Source organism: Pleurodeles waltl, chromosome 12, assembly GCF_031143425.1.
Source record: "Pleurodeles waltl isolate 20211129_DDA chromosome 12, aPleWal1.hap1.20221129, whole genome shotgun sequence".
NCBI lineage: Eukaryota > Metazoa > Chordata > Amphibia > Caudata > Salamandridae > Pleurodeles > Pleurodeles waltl.
Window position 1 is genome coordinate 87,941,282 of NC_090451.1, and position 21,658 is coordinate 87,962,939.

The 21,658-nt window shown below is 42.9% G+C and overlaps 1 protein-coding gene across 4 annotated transcripts in view; it reads left to right on the forward strand.

Moving 5' to 3' along the window:
- Nucleotides 1-21,658, forward strand: part of RANBP3 (RAN binding protein 3) — a 380,969-nt gene that overhangs the window by 303,619 nt on the left and 55,692 nt on the right. For all 4 annotated transcript variants that reach the window (XR_011199904.1, XR_011199903.1, XM_069217335.1 and 1 more), the window contains 2 exons: nt 5,560-5,670; nt 21,332-21,410. Coding sequence is in view for 2 of the 4 variants with exons in the window: in XM_069217335.1 (XP_069073436.1) it covers nt 5,560-5,670; nt 21,332-21,410 (190 nt within the window). In the remaining 2 variants the exon portion in view is untranslated. The remainder of the gene's footprint in view (nt 1-5,559; nt 5,671-21,331; nt 21,411-21,658) is intronic.

A 21,658-nucleotide genomic window follows, 5' to 3' on the forward strand; every position in this document is an offset into this window, starting at 1 on the left:
TTTACTAAAAGGGGCAATAGAAATGGTTCCCATTTCATAGCAAGGGACAGGAGTATATTTGCTATACTTCCTTATACCAAAACAGGATGGCACTTCCAGACCCATTCTAGATCTCAGTCCTCTAAATCAGTATATCCTGTCAGAACATTTGCAAATGGTCACTCCACAGGACATCATTCCCCCACTACAAAAACACGATTATAGGACCACGTTAGATCTGAAAGACGCCTACTTCCACGTTCCCATACATCCAGCTCACCACAAGTACTTAAAGTTCGTAATATCAGGCAACCACTACCAATTCAAAATACTACCCGTTCGAGGTAACGGCTCCAAGGGTTTTCACAAAATGTCTAGCTGTAGTAGCAGCTCACATCAGAAGACAACACACACATGTCTTCCTTTACCTAGATGATTGGTTAATAAAATTCAGCACTATTCTACAGTGTCAACAGCACACTCAATACACAGTAGATACCCTACACACATTAGGGTTCACAATCAATTACCCGAAATCTCATCTTCAACTAGCACAGATTCAACCTTATCTAGGTGCAATTCTCAATACTCAAACAGCATTAGCCTACCCAAATCCACAGAGAATACAGGATTTACAACACCTCCCATCACAAATCCAGGTCAATCAGACTTACACAGTAATATTTATCATGAAACTATTGGGAATGATGGCATCATGTATAGCAATCGTACTGCATGCAAGACTGAACATGAGACCACTGCAACAGCGTCTCTAACAACGATGGTCTTAGGCACAGGGTCAGTTACAGTATCTAGTGTTAGACCGCCAAACTTACAAATTTCTGCAGTGGTGGATTCACAACAACTTAACAAACGGGCGGTCCTTTCAAGACCCAGTGCCACAGACCATAATCACAACAGATGAGTCAATGACCGGTTGGGGAGCTCATCTCAACAACCTAACCATACAAGGGGAATGGGGCTTAACACAATCAACTTACCACATAAACCACTTGGAAATATTAGCTGTGTTCTTAGCCATCAAAGCAATCCAACCACAGACCATACACAAAATAGTCATATAATAAGGACAGACAACATGACGAAAATGTATTATCTGAAAGAAAAAAAAAACACAGGGGGTACACACTCATCCCAATTGTCCCTTCTAGCACAAACAATCTGGAAATGGGCAATTCACAATCGCATTCACCTGCTGACAGGATACACACCCAGCTAGCGGACCTTCTAAGCAGGACACGGCAACAAATACACGAAAGGAAGATTCACCCACAAGTAATTCAACATTACTGTCAGATGTGGGGAACACCAAACAGAGACCTTTTCGCAACAAGCAAAAACGCAAAATGCCAAAAGTCACATCCAGATACCTACACTCTCAATCCAAGGGCAATGCTCTATGGATCAACTAGTCAGGGATATTTGCTTACGCTTTTTCCCCCACCCATTAATTCCATTCCTGGTCAACAAAATGTGTCACTCTTCCCTCACTATGATACTCATAGGTCCCCCGTGGGCACGTTAACACTGGTACACAACACTGTTGGATCGGTCAGCAGTACCACATCACAAGCTTCCAAACAGACCAGACCTGTTAACACAGAACAGAGGTCAAATCTGGCATCTCAATCCCAGTGTGTCCAACTTGGCGATTTGACCTCTGAGGTCATAGAATTTGGATACCTACAGCTTCCATTAGAATGTATGGACATTCTAGAACAAGCACGTGAATCTACAGCCAGGCAGTGCTACGCAAATAAATGGAAACGTTTTGTATATTACTGCCAACCTAAAAATATTGAGCCACTTCTCTTCCAGGGGATCCTCATCAAAGTCATAAACATTGAATATTCCCGCCCTTGTGCGGGGACCCCGGAGCATATATAAAATATATACACATTATACATGTGTAACAAACAGTCATGCAGGCTATTATGTTAAAAACAGGCTAAAATGCTTTATTTCTATGAAGTTTTTTTTTTTTTTTTTTTTTTTAAATACTACAATAGAGCATAAATAAGTACCCAAGCTCCTAAAATTAGGCTTGGGGAAGTAAGCAGTAGCAAACTCTAGTGAAAAAATAGAGAAAACTGCATTGAAAAACAATGAAGCATTCTTAGCCAATAGGCTGCATGTAGGTTAACACAGGAGAACCATAAAAACTTTGGCACTGTGCCTTTAAGACCCTGAGCACCTCCAGTATCCCACCATGCCTCAGGGGTGAAGGAAAGGTGACAGTTGGTTCACAGTTAGGTCAGTTCTTTTTACGGTGACAATTTGTATAATTGAATCAAAATACTGTCTGTCCTGCACTTCCAGTAGACGTGTGTCCGGGGAGGAGGGTGGGTTGTTTATGACTTTGATGAGGATACCCCTGGAAGAGAACTGTATGCAGTAACTGTTTTTTTTTATTAAAATTTTGCTTTTATGCATCATCCATTCAATTTATCACAGTGACATACTCATATTGAATCAGGAGTTATATTCAATTATGTTGTCAATGTACAGGTATCCATATTTCACATGCGCTTCGTACAGTATTGGTCAGCCCTACAGTGACAGTGTTCCTTCCATCTAGACTTATTGTGACCATTCCCCACCTGTACTCCTCTGGCAAACACTGAGCTGCCACTGTCGATATTTATAACGCATCATTACTTTAATTCTAAACTAACTAAACATAATGGTGCAGTGGAGAGGTGAGTTAGCTCTAAAGCAGAGGATAAGACATGGGGGTTTAGGCCTGCCCACCTCCTTCCCAACTTCCTAGTAAGTTACCACTAGAGTTAACAGATCGTTCCGCCAGGCAGTGTCGCAGCTCGGGCCTCGGCAGCACTGGATTGTTCCCATCTACATCTTGCCAGACTTCCGCCCTCCCCCGATTCTGGGTTAGTCTCCACTCATCCCTGATGCTGCTGCATCCCGCTGTCCCCACTCACACCCGCAGCAGCTGGATCCACATCTGTCACCTCCCCCGATGTCTTCAGTTCTGCTCCCCCTTCCCGCATCTGCTCCTCCCACGTGTCCAGCACCTCCTCCCACAGCTAAGCGATGGGTTTCTGGCGTATTCCCTGTGCCTCTACACGTTTTAAAACCTGCAATTCAGCCCTAGCCCACTTCATCACAGCCCGACTCCAGTCCGTCAACGAGGGACATCTAGGGGACTTCCAGCCCATAGTAATGCATCTCCTAGAGAGCACTAACGCCAGGTCAAGAAATCGGCCGCCAATTTTTTTTAGAGGCCGTTCCATGGCGTAAACCCAACAGACATTTGAATCTGAATTGTAGATCTCTTTTCATGGATTGTATACAAGTCTTGAGGGAAAGTGGACAACTTTGTGGGCTACTTTCAGTGCTAGATAGTTTGTGGAACAATGAATCTTCAAGTGTTCAATTGCTCCATACCTTTAAATGTTGTAACTGAGCTTCCAATCTTGATAGGAAAGCTATGTTACTATGGTCTGCAATGGTAGCTTCTTTAGAAGCTTCCTTTAGTAAGTACTGCTTCTTGCATCAACTTGCTGGGGATTATTTTGCTGGAGAGGTTAACATCAATTTGTTTTCCCAACTATTCTTCTGCCACTGTTAGTTCTAAGGTCATTGTTTCAGGGATCTTGTGGTCAACCTTCCATCATGGACAATGTAGATACTGGATGTACTAGATTCTAAAAGGGAGGTTATTCGACTGGCTGTTTGGTTGAATGTTTTCCTTAGATGCAGCATTTGTCCTGGGCGAGTAACTCCCCACTGAAAAATACACACTTTAGTATAGTGTATACTTGTCCCCAAATGTGACCGTTTTTGCACAAACGTTGATTTCGGATTATGGCGGTTGATCTGTTAACTCAGAGTATACACTAGATTCATCGGTGTCACAAAACCCTGCTCCACGTTTTCCTTACTGTGTGCCAGTTGTCCAGTAAAGGATTGATGAACATTTCTTTACTTCGTAAGTAACCTCTATTGGCATACATTTTGAGAATATATGAGGAGCGGACTTGAGTCTAATAGAGAAGACTGTTTTGATAGTGGGTGTTTTCCTGCTGCACATTTTCTGTGTGGCTTTGCCACTAGAATGTGAAAATGTGCATCTTCTGCATCTGTTGCAGAAATCCATTCTCTGCGCCACAGACGCAGGTAGATCTGTTGTAAGGCCAACAACCAAAATGTTTCCTTAATGAATTTGAACCATTCGTCTGAAATTTAGCTTGATCACACTTTTTTTATAATGTTGATGTTTGTTTCTTTATTGGTGTCTTTGATGTCAGTGTTGGTTTTTGAGTAACTCCCAAAGGAATGGCTTTGAAACGCTTGAAAGTATCCATGAGCTGCAATGTTTAGCACCCATTTCTCTCGTATAATTGAAGTCCCCTCTGCTAGATGCAAGAATACCGCTGTCCCCAGTGGAGTGAGAACAGGAAGAGGGTATTAGATTCAGATGAGTGACTTCCTTTGGAGATGAGATGCTTTGTCGATGGGGATTTTGATTTTACGACCTGTTGAACAAGAATATCTTCAAAACTCACTCACTTCAGAATCTCCATCTTGTTCTTCGTGTTTAACATTTATTCCTTTGTGTGTTCCCAAACAAAACCAACTCTGAAAAAGGGAGTTTCATAATCTTTTAGGTAGGCCTCCGCCTGCAAATTTATATGCCAGGATAGTATTCTCTAGCTGCCAATTCTGCTGAATCAACTACACTAATTTGGTTAGAGACCAGTGAATGCTGATGCAGCATTTCAGAAAAGTCTTGCTGACGATGTTTTGGGAGGTCATCTGTACAGAATTTGATGCCCTTGCATTTTCCCTCAGACACTTTCTGGGGATTGCTGTTGCACTGGGATGCCAGGTACTGATCTCAGCAAGGGTATCCTAGCAGCTTTTTACTGTAATGTTTCCAGAATTATAGAAACTAATTGTGGAGCCTTCAAAGAAATGTTCTGTTTAGATGTTCTCCTGGATAGGACTCGTGTAAGGTCATACGTTTGTCGATTGGAGACGGACGAATTGCTGTGACCCCTTACAGGCTCAGAGTAACGAGTTTGTCAACCTTGGTCAGGTATCAATTCTAATTTCTGTCGCCCCTGCAAAACTCTGGACTCGCATTTTAACTTTTTCTTTCTTTTATCAGTGATATGAATAATAATAAGCTAACTGGACTGTTACAGGATTTTATTCTCTCACTGTAGGACCTTAACATGTATTGCTATTTTTGAGTCAGTTATGTCATTGATTAGCAAAAAATGTTTTTAGCACTGACCTTGTACATGAACTGGCAACCCATCTCTGTGGTGCCTCAGCCTGCTCAATGATAACTCTAATTTTCACCATAAAGTATCCACCCTTTTGGTGAGTTTAGTTTCTGTTGAATGAGATTATATTCCTTGTATGCCACAAGCCTTCTGGAATTCATATCCAACACAGAATGTTTGCACGCCTTTTTAATATGCTTAGTTATCTATATACATGTACTAATATGAAACAGAATGTTTTGAGCATTGTTTACACATTTTTGCTAAGTATGAAGTTATTTCTTTTTCTCTCTTAATCGGCATCCAGTGCCGATAAACGTCAGATGACTTCCATAATCTTGAGTTCAAGCCAGCATCCAACACCACAAAGCAGAGGGAGAAAAAACAGCGACATAAACTCTCAGGAGGAAAATTCATGGTGGGATTTATTTTATTTTTATTCTTGAGCTCATCTCAGATGAAACACACAATATCACCATACTTTTTGTTGTTTTTCCAGAAATGAACTTATTGTAGTCCTTGCTAGAACAGAAGCTTAATTGAATGACTATCTTCCTTAAATGCTATAGTTTTTAACATGTTTGGTTAATCCCCTTATTGCTGTACTTAAGCAAACAATCTGTTTGGTCCACCTAAGAATATTTCTCCGGTGGAACATGGAGCAATGTTTCAATCTGTTAAATGGTTTGACAAGTTGTGTTCATTGAATCCTGTTTATGATCCAAGTTTCTTTTGTTATATAACCTAACATCCTGTTAAAAATTAATTTACAAATCGTGACCCAATAAAGTACAGATTAGATATGTCAGTACATGCATGCACATTGAACTTGTGCCCCAGAGCTCTAGAATAAGGTTCTCTTTTATTATTTGTTCTCTTCATACAAAATGGTTTTAATATTTGGCCTCCATAAATCAGTTATGCCGGACATACAGGGTTTCTGTGCCCTATGCGTGAGCCAAATTGAATTGTTGGCCATGTTTTTAGATGGGTCTGTTGTGTGCATTGATGTGATTCATAAATTCTGGACTATAGAGAAATATTAATTTCAAGAAAAGCTGACCTGTTCTCATTCTTCTCCTGTCTGTGCAGGCATATTCCCTTTTTAGATGCCTACTGTAAGGAAATGCCTCCTTGGCATGGTTACCCCCTGACTTTTTGCCTTTGCTGATGCTATGTTTTGAATTGAAAGTGTGCTGAGGCCTGCTAACCAGGCCCCAGCACCAGTGTTCTTTCCCTAACCTGTACTTTTGTTTTCACAATTGGCACACCCTGGCATCCAGGTAAGTCCCTTGTAACTGGTACCCCTGGTACCAAGGGCCCAGATGCCAGGGAAGGTCTCTAGGGGCTGCAGCATATCTTATGCCACCCTGGGGACCCCTCACTCAGCACAGACACACTGCTTGCCAGCTTGTGTGTGCTGGTGAGGACAAAACGAGTAAGTCGACATGGCACTCCCCTCAGGGTGCCATGCCAACCTCACACTGCCTATGCAGTATAGATAAGTCACCCCTCTAGCAGGCCTTACAGCCCTAAGGCAGAGTGCACTATACCATAGGTGAGGGCACCAGTGCATGAGCACTGTGCCCCTACAGTGTCTAAGCAAAACCTTAGACATTGTAAGTGCAGGGTAGCCATAAGAGTATATGGTCTGGGAGTCTGTCAAACACGAACTCCACAGCACCATAATGGCTACACTGAAAACTGGGAAGTTTGGTATCAAACTTCTCAGCACAATAAATGCACACTGATGCCAGTGTACATTTTATTGTAAAATACACCCCAGAGGGCACCTTAGAGGTGCCCCCTGAAACCTTAACCAACTACCTGTGTAGGCTGACTGGTTTTAGCAGCCTGCCACACTCGAGACATGTTGCTGGCCACATGGGGAGAGTGCCTTTGTCACTCTGTGGCTAGTAACAAAGCCTGCACTGGGTGGAAATGCTTATCACCTCCCCCTTGCAGGAGCTGTAACACCTGGCGTTGAGCCTCAAAGGCTCACCCCCTTTGTTCCAGCGCCACAGGGCATTCCAGCTAGTGGAGTTGCCCGCCCCCTCCAGCCACGGCCCCACTTTTGGCGGCAAGGCCGGAGGAGATAATGAGAAAAACAAGGAGGAGTCACTGACCAGTCAGGACAGCCCCTAAGGCAACCTGAGCTGAAGTGACTCTGACTTTTAGGAATCCTCCAACTTGCAGATGGAGGATCCCCCCCAATAGTGATAGGAATGTGACCCCCTCCCCTTGGGAGGAGGCACAAAGAGGGTGTTGCCACCCTCAGGGCTAGTAGCCATTGGCTACTGCCCTCCCTGACCTAAACACACCCCTAAATTCTGTATTTAGGGGCTCCCCTGAACCTAGGAACTCAGATTCCTGCAACCTAAGAAGAAGACTGCTGAGCTGAAAAACCCTGCAGAGAAGACGGAGACACCAACTGCTTTGGCCCCAGCCCTACCGGCCTGTCTCCCCCCTTCGGCAGAAAACTGCTCCAGCGACGCTTTCCCCAGGACCAGCGACCTCTGAATCCTCAGAGGACTGCCCTGCTCTAAAAGGACCAAGAAGCTCTTGAGAACAGCGGCCCTGTTTACCCAAGACTGCAACTTTGTTTCCAAAGAAGCCACTTAAAGACAACAGCGTTTCCCGCCAGAAGCTTGAGACTTGCAACACTGCACCCGACGACCCCGACTCGACTGGTGGAGAAACAACGCTTCAGGGAGGACCCCCCCGGCGACTCCGAGACTGTGAGTAACCAAAGTTGCCCCCCCTGAGCCCCCACAGCGACGCCTCCAGAGGGAATCCCGAGGCTCCCCCTGACCGCGACTGCCTGACTCTAAGATCCTGACGCCTGCAAAAGACCCTGCACCCGCAGCCCCCAGGACCTGAAGGATCGGAACTCCAGTGCAGGAGTGACCCCCAGGAGGCCCTCTCCCTTGCCCAGGTGGTGGCTACCCCGAGGAGCCCCCCCCCCCACTCCCCCTTGCCTGCCTGCATCGCTGAAGAGACCCCTTGGTCTCCCATTGAAACCTATTGAAAACCCGACGCATGTTTGCACACTGCACCCGGCCGCCCCCGTGCTGCTGAGGGTGTACTTTCTGTGCTGACTTGTGTCCCCCCCGGTGCCCTAGAAAACCCCCCTGGTCTGCCCTCCGAAGACGCGGGTACTTATCTGCTGGCAGACTGGAACCGGGGCACCCCCTTCTCCATTGAAGCCTATGTGTTTTGGGCACCACTTTGAATGCTGCACCTGACCGGCCCTGAGCTGCTGGTGTGGTAACTTTGGGGTTGCTCTGAACCCCCAACGGTGGGCTACCTTGGACCCCAATTTGAACCCCGTAGGTGGTTTACTTACCTGCAAGAACTAACAATAACTTACCTCCCCCAGGAACTGTTGAAAATTGCACTAAGTGTCCACTTTTAAAATAGCTATATGTGTTTTATGTAAAAAGCATATATGCTATTGTGATTATTCAAAGTTCCTAAAGTACTTACCTGCAATACCTTTCAAATGAAATATTACATGTAGAATTTGAACCTGTGGTTCCTAAAATAAATTAAGAAAATATATTTTTCTATACAAAAACCTATTGGCCTGGAATTGTCTCTGAGTGTGTGTTCCTCATTTATTGCCTGTGTGTGTGTGTACAACAAATGCTTAACCCTACTCCTTGGATAAGCCTACTGCTCGACCACACTACCACAAAATAGAGCATTAGTATGATCTCTTTTTGCCACTATCTTACCTCTAAGGGGAACCCTTGGACTCTGTGCATACTATTCCTTACTTTGAAATAGTGCATACAGAGCCAACTTCCTTCACCTACCCTGTGGCTAGATTACATTTATCCATCTGATCAGTTAGTCTTCTCTAGATGGGTAAGGAGGTAGTCCATGTGTTGGCAATCTCAGAGCATTCTATACTAAGCCTATTAGTGAAGATATTGTAGATTGTTATTAAGGCAAACTGTTTGTCGGGTTGACTTGGAGTTAAAAAGGCTGAACTAGATCGCCTAAGATACAGTAAGGCTACATTTAGGACCTGTTATCAGGACGTTTTAATGTTTTAGCATGAACAAAAGATGTAACTTAAACAGTTCTTTGTTTCCTTTAAAACATTGGATGTGGGAATCTTTTCAAAGACTTCCTTTGCTTTGACTGTATGCAGTTATTTTGCAAGCTTTAATCTATTCTGCATTATAGAATTAAAGCCTATTGTAGCAAAGAAAGGGCTGCAGCTCCACTGTTATAACTTCAGGTTCGATGGCATCTGTCGCTGTAGATACACATGTTGTGCATAGCCCGCCATCTGGTGTTGGGTCGGAGTGTTACAAGTTGTTTTTCTTCGAAAAAGTCTTTCGAGTCACGGGACCGAGGGACTCCTCCTCTTTGTCTCCATTGCGCATGGGCGTCGACTCCATCTTTGATTGTTTTTTTTCCGCCATCGGGTTCGGACGTGTTCCTTTTCGCCCCGTGTTTCGGGACAGAAAAACAGTTAGAACTTCGGAAAATACGTCGGTATTGTTTCGAACGGTATCGGGATCAGATAGGATCGACACCGAATCGGGAAGAGTTCCAGAAACCCTTCGGGGTATTTTCGATCCCCCTTCGGGGCCTGGTCGGCCCGACCGCGTGTAACATCGAGGCTGATGGAACGGACCCCGTTCCGATTCTGTCCTAAATGCCACAACAAATACCCATATACAGACCAACATTCGGTCTGTAACCTGTGCCTGTCGCCCGAGCACAGAGAAGAAACTTGCGAAGCCTGTCGTGCATTCCGGTCCCGAAAGACACTCCGTGACCGTCGAGCCAGAAGACTGCAGATGGCGTCCACGCCGACAGGACACCGAGAGTTCGAGGAAGAAGAAGGAGCTTTCTCGATCCATGAAACGGACTCTGACGAATTCGACGAACATGAAACAGTGAGTAAGACATCGAAAATAACACACAAGAAAAGTGACAAGGCCCAGGGGACGCCACTGCCGTCAGGCCATGGCTCAACCCATAAAATCGGTGACCGACCATCGACACCGAAAAAGGCTGAAAAAGTGCCGAGATCGTCCGACTCCGGTCGAGACACAGGCACCCAGCCATCTCGGGACCGAGATAGTGCTGTCGACAAAGATCGACGCCGAGATAGCGGAGCCGAAGCTGCTCGACGCAGAGACAGCGGCACCGAGGAGGATCGACACCGAGAGGGCTCGACTCAGAAAAAGAGAAAGGTGGCCTCGGAGCCGAAAAAGAGCGCAAACATAGTTTCGGTGCCGAAACGACCCGCAACCGAGCCAACTACCGGTTCCTATTCAGAGGAGCAATCAATGTCCACTCAAATGAAAAGGCACACATTCAAGGAAGAGTTACAATCCACGAGGTGGACCATACTCAAAGACGGATTTTTATACAGAGTGGAACAGGAAAGATAAGCACCCTTCCCCCTATTATAAGAAAAAGGAGACTTGAATTTCAGCAAGAACAAGCACCACAAACAAAGCTGGTGAAAAAGGTCACCAGCACAGACTCCGTCACATTCCCCGGCTCACACCACCATGAGCCAAGATGATCAAGACCAAGACCAAGACGCCTGGGACTTATACGACGCACCAGTGTCAGACAACAGTCCAGAGGCGTATCCTACAAAGCCCTCACCACCAGAGGACAGCACAGCATATTCACAAGTGGTGGCTAGGGCAGCAGAGTTCCACAACGTGTCCTTGCACTCGGAACCTGTCGAAGATGACTTCCTGTTCAACACCCTCTCCTCCACCCATAGCTCCTACCAGAGCCTGCCTATGCTCCCAGGAATGCTTAGGCACGCAAAGAAAATATTCAAAGAGCCGGTCAAGAGTAGGGCAATAACACCAAGGGTGGAAAAGAAATATAAAGCACCTCCAACAGATCCTGCTTTCATCACCTCACAACTGCAACCAGATTCGGTCGTGGTGGGAGCAGCTCGCAAGAGAGCCAACTCTCACACATCAGGCGATGCACCACCCCCTGATAAAGAGAGCCGCAAGTTTGATGCAGCCGGTAAGAGGGTCGCAGTATAAGCTGCAAACCAGTGGCGCATCGCTAACTCTCAGGCGCTCCTAGCGCGCTATGATAGAGCCCATTGGGACAAGATGCAACACCTTATTGAGCATCTACCCAAAGATCTACAAAAGAGGGCGAAACAGGTGGTTGAGGAGGGACAGAACATTTCTAATAACCAGATACGCTCCTCCATGGATGCAGCGGACACAGCGGCAAGAACAGTTAATACGGCAGTAACTATAAGAAGGCACGCGTGGCTACGAACCTCTGGTTTTAAACCAGAGATACAGCAGGCAGTGCTCAATATGCCATTCAATGAGAAACAATTGTTCGGCCCTGAAGTAGACACTGCAATCGAGAAACTAAAAAAGGACACAGACACTGCAAAAGCCATGGGCGCACTCTACTCCCCGCAGAGCAGAGGCACTTTCAGCACCTTCCGCAAAACAACCTTTAGAGGGGGGTTTCGGGGTCAAAGCACACAAGCCAGCACCTCACATGCAACACCGTCCACCTACCAGGGACAGTACCAAAGGGGAGGCTTTCGGGGCCAATACAGAGGAGGACAGTTCCCTAGAAACAGGGGGAAATTTCAAAGCCCCAAAACACCTGCAAGCAAACAGTGACTCACACGTCACCCATCCCCTCCACACAACACCAGTGGGGGGAAGAATAGGTCAATATTACCAAGCGTGGGAGGAAATAACAACAGACGCTTGGGTCTTAGCAATTATCCAACATGGTTATTGCATAGAATTTCTACAAATCCCTCCAAACACACCACCAAAGACGCAGAATATATCAAAACAACATTCAGACCTCCTAGAAATAGAAGTCCAAGCTTTACTGCAAAAGAACGCAATAGAACTGGTACCAAAAACACAAAAGAATACAGGGGTTTACTCACTGTACTTTCTAATACCAAAGAAGGACAAAACACTGAGACCAATCCTAGACCTCAGAACACTAAACACATACATCAAATCAGAACACTTTCACATGGTCACGCTACAGGAAGTGTTACCATTGCTAAAGCAACAAGATTACATGACAACCTTAGATCTCAAGGACGCGTATTTCCACATACCAATACATCCGTCGCACAGGAAATTCCTACGGTTCGTATTCAAAGGAATACATTACCAATTCAAAGTATTGCCGTTCGGTTTAACAACTGCACCAAGAGTCTTCACAAAGTGCCTAGCAGTAGTGGCTGCACACATCAGAAGGCAGCAAATACACGTATTCCCGTATCTAGACGACTGGCTAATCAAGACCGACTCACTGACAAGGTGCTCACACCACACAGATCAGGTCATACAAACCCTCTACAAACTCGGTTTCACCATCAACTATGCGAATTCACACATTCTGCCGTGCAAGGTACAACAATACCTAGGAGCGACAATAGATACAACAAGGGGAATGGCCACTCCAAGTCCACAAAGGGTTCAAAATTTCCAAAAACTTATACAACGCATGTATCCAACACAAAGAATACAGGCGAGGATGATATTACAACTCCTAGGCATGATGTCCTCATGCATAGCCATTGTCCCAAACGCAAGGTTGCACATGCGGCCTAGCATCACAATGGTCACAAGCACAGGGTCAGCTTCTAGATCTGGTGTTGATAGACCGCCTAACATACCTCTCGCTTCTATGGTGGAACAATATAAATTTAAACAAAGGGCGGCCTTTCCAAGACCCAGTGCCACAATACGTGATAACAACAGATGCTTCCATGACGGTGGGGAGCACACCTCAATCAACACAGCATACAAGGACAATGGGACGTACATCAAAGAAAGCTGCATATAAATCACCTCGAACTACTAGCAGTTTTCCAAGCATTAAAAGCATTTCAACCAATCATAACTCACAAATACATTCTTGTCAAAACGGACAACATGACAACAATGTATTATCTAAACAAACAGGGGGGGACACACTCGACACAGCTGTGCCTTCTGACACAAAAAATATGGCAATGGGCAATTCACAACCACATTCGCCTAATAGCACAGTTTATTCCAGGGATCCAGAATCAACTTGCAGACAATCTCTCTCGAGATCACCAACAGGTCCACAAGTGGGAAATTCACCCCCAAATTCTAAACACTTACTTCAAACGTTGGGGAACACCTCAAATAGACTTATTTGCAACAAAGGAGAACGCAAAATGCCAAAACTTCGCATCCAGATACCCACACAGGCAGTCTCAAGGCAATGCCCTATGGATGAACTGGTCAGGGATATTTGCGTACGCTTTTCCCCCTCTCCCTCTCCTTCCATATCTGGTAAACAAATTGAGTCAAAACAAACTCAAACTCATACTGATAGCACCAACATGGGCAAGGCAACCATGGTACACAACACTGCTAGACCTATCAGTAGTACCCCACGTCAAGTTGCCCAACAGGCCAGATCTGTTAACACAACACAAACAACAGATCAGGCATCCAAACCCAGCATCGCTGAATCTAGCAATCTGGCTCCTGAAATCCTAGAATTCGGACACTTAAACCTCACACAAGAATGTATGGACGTCATAAAGCAAGCTAGAAGACCATCCACTAGACACTGCTATGCAAGCAAATGGAAAAGGTTTGTTTGCTACTGCCATCATAATCAAATTCAACCATTACACGCATCTCCAAAAGATGTAGTGGGTTACTTACTACACTTACAAAAATCGAACCTGGCCTTCTCTTCCATTAAAATACACCTAGCAGCAATATCGGCATACCTGCAGATTACCCATTCAACTTCACTATTTAGGATACCTGTCATTAAAGCGTTTATGGAAGGCCTCAAAAGAATTATACCACCAAGGACACCACCAGTTCCTTCATGGAACCTCAACATCGTCTTAACAAGACTCATGGGTCCACCCTTTGAACCTATGCACTCTTGCGAAATACTATTCCTAACCTGGAAAGTTGCATTTCTCATCGCCATCACATCTCTAAGAAGAGTAAGTGAAATTCAGGCGTTTACAATACAAGAACCTTTTATCCAACTACACAAAAATAAAGTAGTCCTAAGGACCAATCCTAAATTTTTGCCAAAGGTTATTTCACCGTTCCACCTAAATCAAACGGTAGAGCTACCAGTGTTCTTCCCACAGCCAGATTCCATAGCTGAAAGGGCACTACATACATTAGACGTCAAAAGAGCACTTATGTACTACATCGACAGAACTAAACACATCAGAAAAACGAAACAACTGTTTATTGCATTTCAAAAACCTCACGCAGGAAACCCAATATCGAAACAGGGTATAGCCAGATGGATAGTTAAGTGCATCCAAATCTGCTACCTTAAAGCAAAAAGACAACTGCCCATTACACTAAGGGCACACTCAACCAGAAAGAAAGGCGCTACCATGGCCTTCCTAGGGAATATTCCAATGCACGAAATATGTAAGGCAGCCACATGGTCTACGCCTCACACATTTACCAAGCACTACTGTGTAGACGTGCTATCAGCACAACAAGCCACAGTAGGCCAAGCCGTACTAAGAACCTTATTTCAGACTACTTCCGCTCCTACAGGCTGAGCCACCGCTTTTGGGGAGATAACTGCTTACTAGTCTATGCACAACCTGTGTATCTACAGCGACAGATGCCATTGAACTGAAAATGTCACTTACCCAGTGTACATCTGTTCGTGGCATCAGTCGCTGAAGATTCACATGTGCCCACCCACCTCCCCGGGAGCCTGTAGCCGTTTGGAAGTTAGCCTCAACTTTGTACATTTGTAAATATATTAAATCTTAAATAGGTACATACTTATTCACTCCATTGCATGGGCACTATTACTAACAAACAACTCCTACCTCACCCTCTGCGGGGAAAACAATCGAAGATGGAGTCGACGCCCATGCGCAATGGAGACAAAGAGGAGGAGTCCCTCGGTCCCGTGACTCGAAAGACTTCTTCGAAGAAAAACAACTTGTAACACTCCGACCCAACACCAGATGGCGGGCTATGCACAACATGTGAATTTTCAGCGACTGATGCCACGAACAGATGTACACTGGGTAAGTGACATTTTCATTTCAGAACCTGTTTAATCTGCCAAATAAGTCTTTACATTGTCTGTTATCCCTGCTCCACCAGTGATTGTTTAGGTACACAATCAAGTATATTAGTTCTTTTATTAGTAATCCAAGATGTTAGTGCATTGGACAATCTGATATTAGCGAACACTAGTAAGAGCTGCTGTTATTTTCACTAACTCGTACCAATAAAAAGTTGTGTACCTGCGCTTGCTTTTTAGCACTGTGCTGTTTTATCATATGTATGCATTTACAATTCTTTTTTTTTCAGTATTTTTTTTTTTATACTGAACGTAATCATTCTCATCATTGTGTCCTATGAAGAATCTTTGTACTCCTTTCCATACCAACAATGGTTTTTCCACGACAAATCGTGTACGGCTGACTTTAATTTTCTCTAGCTTTCAGTTCTTTTTAATTTTTTGAATAAAGACAAGTTCAAAGGACAGATGTATATATTTCATGAAAAATAAGTATGAGTTTAGAAGAGTTTGAGGCTTCCTATTCATCCGGTGGATGAAAGTTCTAGACCCTGGTGACAAACAAGAGCACTATCAGTTTCACATGACTGAAACGTACGCAGTTTGAGTAAAGGCACAGGGTGTTCTGGTCCTTAAATCACTAACTTCTGACACACCACATTAGTGCTGGTTCCCAGGATCTATACTCTGCAGTGCTTCAAAAGCTTTATTGACTTATCTGAAACTGATGGTAGATCCAAGGTAGGCCAATACAGATTAAGCAATACTTTCTGTAAGAGTTGTGCTCAGCATTAACTGATATTTTGTATTTGGTACAGAGACTGCATGAATTGTTGCAGTTACCCAGTCGCGAATCATCAGTATCATTTAAATCCATATGTTGATATTGTGGTCAAAGAGTACATTGAAGTTGCTTATCTGGGTCACTGGTATACTTTCCTTGGTGTCCTCTAAACTGTTTGATTGTATTTAATCTAAGTATTGATTTATGTATTTACATTGTGTTGGTGTTTGTCTACACTTCTGCTAAGAAATTGATATAATCTTGTGGATGCCTTGAAAGGAATGCTAGATTGGGTATCTTCAGTAAATGAATCACCCCACAGTTATGTCTCTGTATGTTATCACTCAGCAGTCCACACACATTTTTAAGTGGGCAAAGTTTATGCCCTATTGTTTGGTATGTTTTAACAACATGGTGACAAAATAGTCCATGCAGAAGTGGGCCATTCAGGCACCGTACAGATAATTTTAACAGCCATGTCTTACTTGCTTTAAGATTTGAAGGTTTTTGATCATCACTTCTGGTGAGGGTGAGTTGATTTGTGTGATTTCATCATCTAATTTATCTGTTTTCTGTAAACACATTTTATCAGGCTGTTAGTCAGGTTTTTTTAAAAAAGAGGAAAGTAAAAGAATCCTGGTCCTTGTGTAACCCTTTTAATCTCAATCAACTTGTTTTAAGGGGTTGCATGCCACCAGACAGGATATAGATGTCACGCTACTCTCACTAGCCTGATAAGTGTTTGTTTGAATCCCTCTGTTTTTTAAAAGTCTGTCTTAGTGGTGAAGAAAGTGCTACTGCTTCCTGGATCCCCAAATAATTCTTTGGCATAGTCGTTCAAAGACACCATATATGACCAGAAACGCTCTGTGTGGGATACAGTGAAAAGGGAGACTTTCGTACCGATAGTTCACTAGATGCAATTACTATTGCAAAACAGACAGCAACCGTCCGACTTAAATCGCGCATCCACCAGTTAGTCTCAGTATGCAGTACATAAAGTAAATACAAGGTGGTAAACCCAGTGCATGCTTATGTAAGGAACACTACTTTTGCTATTCAGGATCGCACTAAAATGGTGTGTGGAATAAATAAGATGGATTCAGTATTTATAGATTTGGGTAGCACTCATAAATCAGTAGTTGCTTATCCAACAAAATGAATAAAAGTTATATTTGTTGGATGTCAAGTGTGCCTTGCAAGGTGGTTGGTTAATCTTGAGATAGCATGATTACAAAGCTTATAGTGCAACTGACCCGTTTCATCATATTTAACTTTTTTTTAAGGTAAAGATTCTCTTCATATTGGGTAACTTAAGTTTGTTTTCTTAATCCGACTGGCTACCAATCAGTTGTTCCTTCCACAGGAGTATCAAATTAGTGCGAGTAGGAAATCTTGTTTCCTATTTCGGAATTGATGCAATTCCCCAAAGTAAAAACGAGGGTTGGAGTCCCATTACTAGATGAGTCCCATTAGTAGACACATCTCAGGAGTTTAGACCAATGGCATATTGTGATTTGGGAAACATTTATACATGATGGTGTATGGTAACCTATTCAGGCATCGTTTATATTTCTGGAGCTCACCTTGTCTGCAACTGTATGAATATTTTAATCACCTAATGTCAGGAATAAGGCAGACCCTTACAACACCCTTACAACACACAATTGAAATCGAAGAACTGTAATTATTATGTTTGATAATGAGCAACTAATGGTTTGTATGCTCCCAAAATGTATTCTTTAATTTACGTGGAAAGTTCCACCTGGAATTATGTAATGCAATAAAAGAATGATTTTGCCACTAGATCATTACTAGCCTGACTACATGATTAACACTAGACCAGGGACTTTAACAGTAATCAAGATTGCCCATTTTATTTAAAGGAACTGCACTGCATCATATACTTCTGCATCCCAGGACCTCCATTGATGATAGTCAAAAATGTTAGAATAATTCCCTCTGTGTAAGGGGTACCCTAGAACATGTGCTATGATTGTATAAATTGATAAATCCACTAAGGGCGTGATTACAAATCGGGGAGTGAAATGAATGCATGCTTTAATTTTGGTCTAATAATTAACGGTTAGGTTATCATGCGCCACCAAGTCTCATGCTGCTTTTTTTTCCTTCTAACAAGGGGGTCAGCCAATGCTTCTTCCTGATTGGAAAAGAAAAAACCTTCCTGTCCCGCCACTACTCCCATCCATGCCCCTCCCTCAACCCACACCTCATGAACAGGCCCCTGCATACACGTCCTACCTACTTGGATCAGGTGATAACTGAATTAGTTAAAATGTCATGGTTATCTGGTAAAATCCTATAGCTTACTGAGCGCTATTGAGTCACTTGTGACATGTTAGCTAACATCATTGTTGGCATCTCAAGCCTTTTCAGGCAGCCAACCACTCACACAACCCTACAATACAACTTTCATAATACTTTTGGAATATATATTTTTGGTACTACGGTACCATCACCAAGCATCAAAAAATGGTACAGCGCCGCAAGACCTTTCAGAATTCAGTTTGTGCACCTTACATTAGCAGTATGTATCCCCCAAGAGTCTTGCGGTTGGCCGAGGTAAGTTCTGCGGAACCTCATAGGTCGCTGAGCTAAGACTTGCGTGAATACTGCTTTACCTATGGTGTGAAAACATTTAGTTTTTTTCTTTTTCCTTCATTTTTCCCAGGTTGGTTTGGGTCCATACTGTGTCTCCCTGGATAACGCACAGAAGTGCTAAAAAATCTTTGGGAAAACGTTAGTAGCAAACAAATGCACCTCCTATGGAAACTCTGACCAGACTATAATTACACACACAGTGGTGACTGCCACTGTCTTGTGTGTGTGTGTGTGTGTGTGTGTGTGTGTGTGTGTGTGTGTGTGTGTGTGTGTATATATATATATATATATAGGAACACCTCATTGCTATCTATAGCTGTGTGTGTGTGTATATGTATATATAGATAGCAATGAGGTGTTCCTGCATCTCCCCTCTAAGCAGGGGGTTATTGCAACGTTTATATATTCAGAGTTTACTCCAGTTTAGAGACAGTACTACAAATAAGTAACCATTAAGATCTGTTGCTATTCACGCAGTCCTATTACCAAGATTTACTTTGTGAACAGATGTGCAGGGTATGCAGTGAATGCTCATTAAACAGTTGAAAATGTGAAATAAACAAAAATAAAGGTAAAACCACAAGATATTATTTGTATTCTGGAAATCATAACAATCCTTATTTTATGAAAACAGGTTATACTCACTGAATTTTGCAATTTCATATTCCTAAATTAAAATGTATAGATTTCCTTTACCTGCCATTTTTAGGGTCGAGCCTGCGTCGCATGCGCTTGCAAGACGCTTTAGTAGTTAGAAAAGGGCTCGGAGCCCCGTCCATGTCACATTAGGGTCTTTCATTGGTTCTTGGCTGTGACTATTAAAATCTGCTTGCTTTCATTAGTGGAAGGCATGCATACGTCATGCCTTTTCGGGTAGTTAGCCCTCCTCGAGCGCTGCGACCAAGTACTGAAAACATGCGAGGCTCGCTGTTTTCCATTTGGTTTGTGGACTACTTTTTATCTTTTTTCGCAGCGCGCTTTCGCTTGGCAGAAGTCGAGTGCTTTTGCCGATAGGTTTCACTATGAGTGAACTGTAGCAGCGTGATCGCGCTCTTTTTTTTTTCCCATTTAATGTGGCAAGAAAAGTCTGGCTGGGAGTTTACAACTGCTAATAGCTCTAACTCGGAGAAATGCGAGACCCGTTGCATTGCAAATGCTTGTTGGACATTTGCCAAGACCATTTCAGTGGCCTTAGTAGCTTTTACTGCCTTTTACAGTCAGTCACCAGATTTAAATTTCTCCAATATTGGATTTAGGATTTGATCGTTAACTAACTTTCAAGCTTGCTATTCTCTAAGATTCTGTGCTCTGTTTACAAATTTACCAGCCTGCCAGATATTCTTCCTCTGAAAGGAATACATTGTCAAAGATCTTTCTTCTTACTCAACTATGTGAAAGCTAGCAGTTAAGCCCTCTTCCCATGTGTTTCCAGGAACTCTGTTGATGAACATTTTTTTGGTCTTCAGCCTTGATAGTGCTAGGATGCTGTTTGTTTTGTTTTTTCCTGACTGTTTGTTTTTGTTAAATACTTGACCTATCAAATAGGGATTTGTTTCACTTTTCTAGCTAAACTAGACTTGCCAACTTTTCAGAATTGTTAATCTAAACGTTTAGAGAAAAAATGAGTGACCATGTGCCTAGTATCTTGGGAGTAACAGGTGTGTGAGAATAGGAGCTTGCAGTACAAGTAGAGGAGATGGGCATGGAGGGCATCTTTTGTATGTTGTGTATTGTATTGAATGGAAAACATATTCACAGATGCCTAACGTATGTACACCCAAACACAAGCTGTCTTTTTAAAGGGTTTTTGCCGTCCCTAACATTGGTTTAACTCTCGAGGCAGCTTATAGCTACTTTTAAACAGTAATTTAAAACTAAAGTACACACAGGTTGCCTTACACAAAAGATTAGCAAAGAGCCCAGTAACACTGTGCGAAGAGCTGCTGTGTGCTTGTAAAAAAACATAACATATAAAATAGTGAAAAAAAGATAAAAGGAAACATTGGCCAGAAAGGCTGCAGTTAAGTCCTATATTCTGTGTGACTGATCCATATTGTATAAAAGGTTGTCAGTTATACCGAGGGGAGCCAACCAGTTCTTTATTCTTTGATAGGCTAAAAGTAAGGGTTACTGACTATTGAGCTGACTAATGGATAAAGATCCCCGACCAAAAGCCCCTTTGTGCGTTTCAATTATTGCCCTCTTGTGAATTTAGTATAGGAAGGCAAGAAATTACTTTAATACAGCTATGAAAGTGAATTTGTATTGGGTGCTATATAGTGAGTTAGCATCAATTAACTGCTGACTTCTAAAATCAGCATGGACGTGAATTAATTATCTCATCTATAGCTGCTTACTGGAATGGCACAATGCGGTGAAAAGGGTCAAAGGTATTATGTTTATGGATATTTTCATCTACATTGTAATTAAGTATATTATGAAAAAATGCTGTGTTTAGAGACTGTGTAGGCACCTTTCACACTAATTCTAACTGCTAATAATGCATTGTAAAACTCTAGTTCTTTTAAATAGTTTTTTTCAAACTGAAATAAAACAGGACTTAAATTGATGTAGTTGACTAGTATTAAACAGTATTTCTCTTCAGTTTAGAGAACTCTGTAAGCATCGCAGATGCCCCTGGCACCAAATTTGTATTTGGTCAGAATATGAGTGAAAGAGTTTTGGTGAGTATGTTCTTCGTGTAGTATTTAATAAAAAATATATATATATATATTAATCAATGAAGGATGCTTGTTGGCCACTAAAGAGCTGAACAAGGACACTGCTATCTTTTCTAAAAGTAATATATCTGAGCAATCTGTGAAAACCATCCTATCTGTCCCTTTTGTGTTGCATTTAGTTTTAATTGAGCTTGCTGATCCTGTGAGGTAATTAGTTTAAAATGTTAGATGTACTGTGTCAAATACACAGT